Source organism: Primulina huaijiensis, chromosome 4, assembly GCF_012295235.1.
Source record: "Primulina huaijiensis isolate GDHJ02 chromosome 4, ASM1229523v2, whole genome shotgun sequence".
Lineage (NCBI taxonomy): Eukaryota > Viridiplantae > Streptophyta > Magnoliopsida > Lamiales > Gesneriaceae > Primulina > Primulina huaijiensis.
The window spans coordinates 4,746,057-4,754,235 of record NC_133309.1 but is presented as its reverse complement, the minus strand read 5'-3'; the positions used below and the strand labels follow the sequence as shown (position 1 = coordinate 4,754,235).

Sequence of the window (8,179 nt, the reverse complement as noted above, 5' to 3'; positions counted from 1 at the left end):
GGAAAAGTAATCTACAGCCACGAGAAGGAATTTTTTCTGTGCCCGTGCTGTAGGGAAAGGGCCCACAATATCCATGCCCTACTGATCAAAGGGACACGATGCTGAGATAGGTTGCATACCAGTAGCCGGACGATGTTGAAAATTAGAACGGTATCGGCAACCCTTAAATTTCTGAACAAGTTGAGAAGCATTTTGATTTATCCGGGGCCACCAAAATCCGGCTAATATAACTTTCCGAGCCAGGGTGGTTATACCAAGGTGTTCACCATAGCACCCTTCATGTATTTCTCTAAGAACGTATTCAACCTCATTTTATGATAAACACTTAAGTAAAGGGCCCTTATATGACCGTCTATACAAAACATCATTCAAAATAACAAACCTGGGTGCTTGCTTTTTGATTTTCAGGGCTCGGGCCCAATCTTCTGGTAACTTGCCATGGACCATATAATCGATCAAAGCAGTCTTCCATGAATTTTCTTGGGCAGACGTCATTTCTTCATCAACAGATAGCACCAGCCGGGTAAAGCACATGACTTCTCGGGTGCTTATGTCTGACATAGAAGCGGCTAATTTAACCAATGTATATGCCTCCCCATTCTCTTCCCTAGGAATCTGTTCAATGCTCCAGTCGGTTAGGGATGATGCCCGGGCAGTGCTGAGCCCTAAATATTTGAGCATTTTTCATTTTCGGCCTCGTATGTTCCTCTTATCTGCTGGGCGACTAGTTGAGAATCAGAGTAGATGATAACCCAGGAAGCGCCGACTTCCCAAGAATCTTGTAGCCCTGCCAAAACAGCCTCATATTCAGCTTCATTATTGGTGACCCGGGAGTCAATCCTCAAAGCTAATTTAATCTTTTCTCCTGATGGAGCAATTAAAACCACACCAACTCCACACCCTGATAAATTTAATGCACCATCCACAAAGACTCTCCATATTTCCTTCTCTCCCGGTTGAACCATCTCTATCAAAAAGTCTGTCAATGCCTGGGCTTTGATAGCAACTCGAGGTTTGTATTCAATGTCATATTCCCCGAGCTCGATGGTCCATTTAACCATTCTGCCCGATACTTCGACATGTGTCATGATTCTTCCCAGCGGAGAGTTGGTGAGAACCACGATAGGATGTGAGAGAAAATACAGTCTCAGGTTCCGGGCAGTTATCACCAGAGCCAGGGCTATTTTCTCTGTTTCACTGTAATTCAACTAGGCTCTTCGGAGGGGATGACTGACATAATATACTGGTTTCTGATCAGCTCCTTCTTCCCGGATGAGCACAGAACTAACAGCATGTTCAGTAGCAGATAAATAGACCCATAATTTTTCCCCAGGCTCAGGTTTGACAAGGACGGGTAGCTCGGATAAATGCTTCTTCAGATCTTGAAAAGATTGCTCACATTTCTCGTCCCACCCAAACTTTTGTGCCTTCCTCAGGACTTGAAAAAATGGATAACTTTTATGGGCAGATCGGGAGATGAATTGGGACAGGGCAGCAATCCTCCCGGTCAATTTTTGTACTTCCCGGACAGATTGAGGGGAAGGCATGCCATCACTGCTTTGATCTTTTCTGGGTTGACTTCAATTCCCCGGTCGGTTACCATGAAACCCAGGAATTTTCCACTTCTGAATCCGAACACACATTTGGCCGGGTTGAGCTTTATGCCATAGTGCTTCAGGGTAGCGAAGGTCTCGGTCAGATCATCAATAAAACAAGAAACCTCACGGGTCTTGATCAGAATATCGTCCACATACACTTCAATGTTCCTGCCTATCTGCTTTTGAAAAACATGATTCATTAACCGTTGGTATGTGGTTCCGGCATTCTTCAATCCAAATGACATAACCACGTAGCAGAAAGTGCCTCGAGAAGTGATAAAACTGGCTTTATCTTGATCTTCCCGGGCCATGGGGATTTGGTGGTAGCCTTGGTATGCAACAATAAACTTAGTAATTCAGAACCAGAAGTAGAATCTACCAGTTGATCAATCCCATGAAGGGGATAACAATCTTTGGGGCAAGCTTTATTCAGGTCCCGAAAATCTACGCACATCTTCCACTTCCCAGTAGTTTTAGGAACGGGGACCAATTTAAGGCGCCAATTATGCGATCCGAGTGAAATTGATGAGCCGGGTCGGGTGCTCTACCGGATCTGTTTTCAATGTAGTAAAGGAAAAGAGAACCAAACGTCTGGGTCAAAACCTTGCTTCTTGGGGTGGATGAAAGGATCTGCAACCAAGAAAGTAACCACGTGAATGGGCATCGGAGGGGTGTCCGGCATGACCACTCCGATACTTATGTCAGTGAAGGACTCAAGCTAAAAACCAATGTAACCAAGTGGTGGTTGTGAGATTGGTGTGGAGGGTGGGGAGCAAATGAACAATAAATGAGAGCATTCAATGTATGAATAGATATTAAATGCAAAGAAGGAACCTAATATTTATAGTAGAGGATGTAATGATGACCACGTTCTTTGTGCTGATCATTAATTATAGTAGGGCGACTGATTATATCCTATTATTCTGACATGTCAAATCCCATACTAGTCACATCCTGCCCACCTGATTTTGTCAACCACTTGCACTGGTGTCAGAGATAGGTCGGCTGCACACACACTACTTTATTGGCGCAATTAAATGTAGCACTCATATCGAAGTGGTCCGGGTAGAAAGTCTCTCGGAAGCTTGCATGAGAGCCCGGGCATCTAATATCCCGGGGAGTTTATGTCCAGGATGCTCCAATGACTGGGCACTTTTCTGAACTCGTTGAAGTGTTTGTCGAGCTCATCCCTACATCGTCTCGAGCCCTCCAGGGACTGAGCTTCCTTGCCAACCTATTCCAATGTCCCGGCTTTACTACGTCTCATGAATAATCACCCTCCCTGACCCGGACACTATCCATGACCCGGGTCATCCCGGGGTATCAGGTTCCATTAATTTATTTTAGCTACCAATTATTTTTTAATGAGGACAATGGTTCTAAGAGGAAAGTTCTTAGAGATTAATTTTTATGATTCGAAATAATATTTATCGTTTCCCTAACTAATTACACCTATATAAAGTGTTGCACTCACATATAGTATATTTTACTTTTTAACGATAAAAAAAAATTATACACCCAAGAAATCCTATTAATGAGTCGTACCTAAAATCGAGTGGTTGAAAGTGAGGACACACATTTGGTCAAACATAAAATCCCATGATACGATGGAATATATGCATTTATGGGAAACATTATTTCTCCAATTAGTATATGCATATACACACATAAAATCCCATGATATTAGGGGTGGGCGTTTTGTAGTGCGCACGCGTTTTGTAGTCGGCCATTGGGTACCCGAATCGATCGCTTAAAACCTGTTCGGGTCGATAATTCTATTGACTTGAGACTTCAACGGGTGGTTTTGACTTTGATTTGAATGTGTTTTATTTAAATTGATGGTTTTTTAACAACTTATTATTGTTTAAAAGTGATTGATTTTTTGTTGTGTTGGATTAATTTTGTAGCTTGGACTTTAATGACTATTGTAAAAACAATTTTTATTATAATAATATTTTACGGTTTTATCCAATTATGTCATTCGTTCTATCTGTATATTAATTTAAACTGCATAGATAAAATTCTTGAATATATAAAGGTACCTTGAGGTATATGGTCCATGGCAAGTTACCAGAAGATTGGGCCCGAGCCTTGAAAATCAAAAAGCAAGCACCCAGGTTTGTTATTTTGAATGATGTTTTGTATAGACGGTCATATAAGGGCCCTTTAGTTAAGTGTTTATCATAAAATGAGGTTGAATACGTTCTTCGAGAAATACATGAAGGGTGCTGTGGTGAACACCTTGGTATAACCACCCTGGCTCGGAAAGTTATATTAGCCGGATTTTGGTGGCCCCGGATAAATCAAAATGCTTCTCAACTTGTTCAGAAATTTAAGGGTTGCCGATACCGTTCTAATTTTCAACATCGTCCGGCTACTGGTATGCAACCTATCTCAGCATCGTGTCCCTTTGATCAGTAGGGCATGAATATTGTGGGCCCTTTCCCTACAACCCGGGCACAGAAAAAATTCCTTCTCGTGGCTGTAGATTACTTTTCCAAATAGGTGGAGGCTGAGCCGTTGGCCAAAATTACTGAGGAATAGATAATGAAATTTCTATGGAAAAGCATTGTTTGCAGATTTGGCATACCAAGAAGATTGATTTCAGATAACGGAAGGCAATTCCAGGGGAAGAAAATTACATCTTGGTGCAAAGAAATGAAGATAGTTCAATATTTCACCTCAGTAGCCTACCCACATGCCAATGACCAAACTGAGGTGACTAATAGGATCATTGTACAAGCACTAAAAGCCCGGTTTCATGGAAAAGAAAAGGACTGGGTTAAAGAATTACCGAGTATATTATGGGCATATCGAACTACACCTCGAACGAGTACTCGGGAAACTCCTTACAGCCTAGTCTATGGTTCAGAAGCAGTCTTACCTGTGGAGATTGGACAATCTTCTACTCGGGTGGAATCTTATCCGAATAACAATGATCAGACCCGGGCCATTGAGCTTTATTTGGTTGAAGAGAAAAGAGATCGGGTAGCTATTTAAATGGAAGCCTATAGAAGCCGGGTAATGAATTCCTACAACAAGCATGTTCGATCACGAGATTTCCAAGTTGGAGACCTAGTCATGAAAAAGTGAAGCCGGTAGGTGATGTGGGAAAATTAGAAGCACGATGGGAGGGACCTTACAAAGTGATTCAAAGAGTCAGCTCAGGAGCAGCTTATTATTTGGAAGATCCCCAGGGACACACCCTTAAGAGGCCATGGAACGCTTTTCATTTGAAGAAATATTATGCCTAAAGGATTGTATCTGTTATTTGTGCATTCAATAAAGAAATTATTCAAAACAAGGTCTCCTAAGTCCAGGGACCCGTACCCTGGCCCGGGGACCCGTACCCCGATTATTTCCTAAGTCCAGGGACCCGTACCCTGGCCTGGAGACCCGTACCCCGATTATCTCCTAAGCCCAGGGACCCGTGCCCCGGCTCGGGTACCTGTACCCTGGTTATCTACTAAGTCCAGAGACCCGTACCTTGTCCCGAGGACCCGTATTCAGGTTATCTCCTAAAGCTCAGGGACCCGTACCCTGGCAAGGGGACCCATACCCCAGTTTTCTCCTAAGCCCAGGGACCTGTACCTCGGTTTTCTCCTAAGCCAAGGGACACGTACCCTGGCCTGGGGATCTGTACCCCAGTTTTCTCCTAAGCCCAGGGACCCGTACCCCGGTTTTATCCTAAGACTAAGGACCTGTACCCTGGCCCAGGGACCCGAACCCCGGTTATCTCCTAAGCCCGAGGACCCGCATCTTGGTCAACAACTAAATCCAGGGATCTATACCCTGGCCTAGGGACCTGCATCTCGGTCATCCACTGAGCCCAAGGACTAGCACCCCGGTCACGTACTAAAAGGACCCATGTCCCGGTCATCTATTTAACTCAGGAGCCCATGTCACAGTTATTGAACCTTGTTACATATTCAGAACATTCTTGATAAATTCAAAATATTCATGTTTTTGTGGAAGTATGAGGAAAACCCGAGCCTTTTTAAACATTTCATTCATTTTGAATACCAAAAGGATTAATAGAGAAAGCACTTCATTAAAGCAAAATGACGATTACAAAGTGCCCAGAAGCCCGAAAATAAAAAAAAATCCTAATCTATTTTGGGATTCTTATCTTCTCCTTCTTCCTCATCCTCCGGAAGAGAGGCTGCAGCTTTGACCAAATCTGGGAAGTCTTCCCGTTCAGATGGAACCAGGCCTGCTTCCTGTAATTGCTCAAGACATCTATTGAAGCCCAGGTCAAAATAGACGAAGGCTGGATACGATTCCTATGGCGTCTTAAAACATGTCACGTAATCATACAATACATGACGTAATATGAATAATAAAATTATTTCCATAACATGAACTGGTAGATTTTGCTTGATCACTAAAGTTAACGAGTGCGGAAACGACCCAGTTAGACTAGTGATATTTTCTATATTCAAATTAAATAGTAGTTTAAAAAACAATTAGGAACGCAAATAACATATATAGAATATGTAATGTTAAGAAGACATAATTTACGGATGTTCGGAGATGAATACTCTTATGTCACCCATCTTCCTCTGGGGAAAGAATCTATTGGAAGACTTTTATTTTACAATAATTTGGGAAATAAATTGATCCTATTGTCAGCTTAAGTTAATAGTAAAGTAGACGCAAAAATAATTTGAATTTAATACGATGATTTTTGAATCGTTCTTTGACTAAAATATTATCCAAAAAATCTAAGAAATTAGTATCACAGATCGATAGTTCAAATTATCGTTTGACGACTTATTATCAAATTACGTTACACAAAAATAATCTACAAGTGTTTAAATATTTAAATACATATTCAAAACTCTCATTCAGTGAACAGTTTAATCAAACTTTATAGCTACTCTAATTATAGCTACATGATTAATTGAGAGACCTACAATAAAAACACACACCATATTAATAGATAATTTGTCCATTATTGACTCCTTTTATCCAAAAATTGATTGTTTTTAAAAGAATCAAGAAAAGAATCTCTTTATTTGACATATTATCAAATTAAGTACACCAAATAAAACACACGAAATATATATATATATATATATATTTAAAAACTAGGGCGATATTTTAATTAAACCAACAGGGAAAAAAAACAAAAGTTTTAATTAAATTTAAGGATGTTAAGTTTGTCTATATCTCAAAATTTTCAGACATGGTAACAAATATTAAGGTTCATTTTAGAACATAAATTTTAAATTTGAATTGATTTAATGATGCTTGGATCCACATAATTCCATGATAAAAATATTATCTAAACGCTTATTTAATAATAAAAAAATAGTAAAAAAAATAATTATAAAAAATCCTACGTACCAATTGATTTTTTTTAATGTTTACTAATTATTTCTTTGTAAAGTTTTGAATATGTTAAGGTCTATAAATTGGAGCTATAGCTTGGTTCCCCAGCTGTAAAGAAAAAATCGCAAAAATGACGATTTGGGTTTCGTTACACGAACTCTGCACATTAATGTTGATGGCTTTATCAGTGATATCCACAACTCTTTCATCTGAAACGACCTACATACAGAGGCGGAGGTACAGCCCTTGTACACGAGCTTTAGCCCGAGTGGTCCAAATTTTTTTCAAAAAATTTATATGTAAATTTTTGTATAATTTTGGATAAATTTGATATTAGCCAGGGTAGCTCAATTTAAAATATTAAAAGATGTTAGAGTTTAAAATTCTAGCTCGGATAGCGCTAGATTCCTGGCTCCGCCACTACCTACATAGTGCACATGGATTCACAAGTAAAACCTGCACCATTTTCATCCCACCACACTTGGTACACTTCTCTGCTTGAGAATGACAAAAATGATTCCGAGCTATTATATACACATACACAAATTCTATTCATGGATTCTGTGCGAGTTTGTCTCCTGCCAAACTCCATGAAATCAAGAAACACCCTGCTTACTTATCGTCTACCCGAGACCAGCCTTTCAAGTTAGCCACAACTCGTTCTTCCGACTTCCTCGGCTTGAATTCCATAACCGGAGCATGGCCAGCTTCTAGATTTGGCCGCAACATCATAATAGGAGTGGTGGACACAGGAATATGGCCGGAGAGTAAGAGTTTTGACGACGAAGGAATGCCGGAGCCACCGGAGAGGTGGAAAGGTGGATGTTTTTGTGGCAGTGACTTCAACTCTTCCTTGTGCAACAGAAAGCTCATTGGAGCTCGCTTCTTTAACAAGGGAATAAAATCGGCAATTCCTCACGCCACTCTCGTAGATTCTGCTAGAGACACTACTGGACATGGCACACATGTTGCCTCGACTGCCGCTGGAAATTTTGTCCATGGTGCTCATTACTTTGGTTACGGTTCGGGGACCGCCAGAGGCATGTCACCCAGAGCTTCCCTTGCCATATACGCCCTTGCCTTCGACCAAGAGAATGGCATATATGCCTCGGACTTGATAGCTGCAATTGATAGTGCGATAGGAGATGGGATCGATGTCCTCTCCCTGTCAATTGCTTCATCCGGTGCATTATGGGAGGATCCTTTATCTATAGCGACCTTTGCTGCAATGGAGAAAGGCATCTTTG

General features: G+C 40.9%; 2 protein-coding genes across 2 annotated transcripts in view; both read left to right on the top strand.

Annotated features, from left to right (window-relative positions):
* The first annotated feature begins 3,650 nt into the window (after nt 1-3,650).
* On the top strand, nt 3,651-4,598 carry LOC140974855 (uncharacterized). The gene is made up of 2 exons (XM_073438339.1): nt 3,651-3,715; nt 4,178-4,598. The coding sequence occupies exons 1-2, from the start codon at nt 3,651-3,653 to the stop codon at nt 4,596-4,598; spliced, it is 486 nt and encodes a 161-aa protein (XP_073294440.1).
* Nucleotides 4,599-7,062: 2,464 nt separating this feature from the next.
* The window catches only part of LOC140974854 (subtilisin-like protease SBT3), a 5,006-nt gene continuing 3,889 nt past the window's right edge, over nt 7,063-8,179 (top strand). The window contains exons 1-2 of the mRNA XM_073438338.1: nt 7,063-7,180; nt 7,457-8,178. Of these exons, the coding sequence (XP_073294439.1) occupies nt 7,063-7,180; nt 7,457-8,178 (840 nt within the window). The remainder of the gene's footprint in view (nt 7,181-7,456; nt 8,179) is intronic.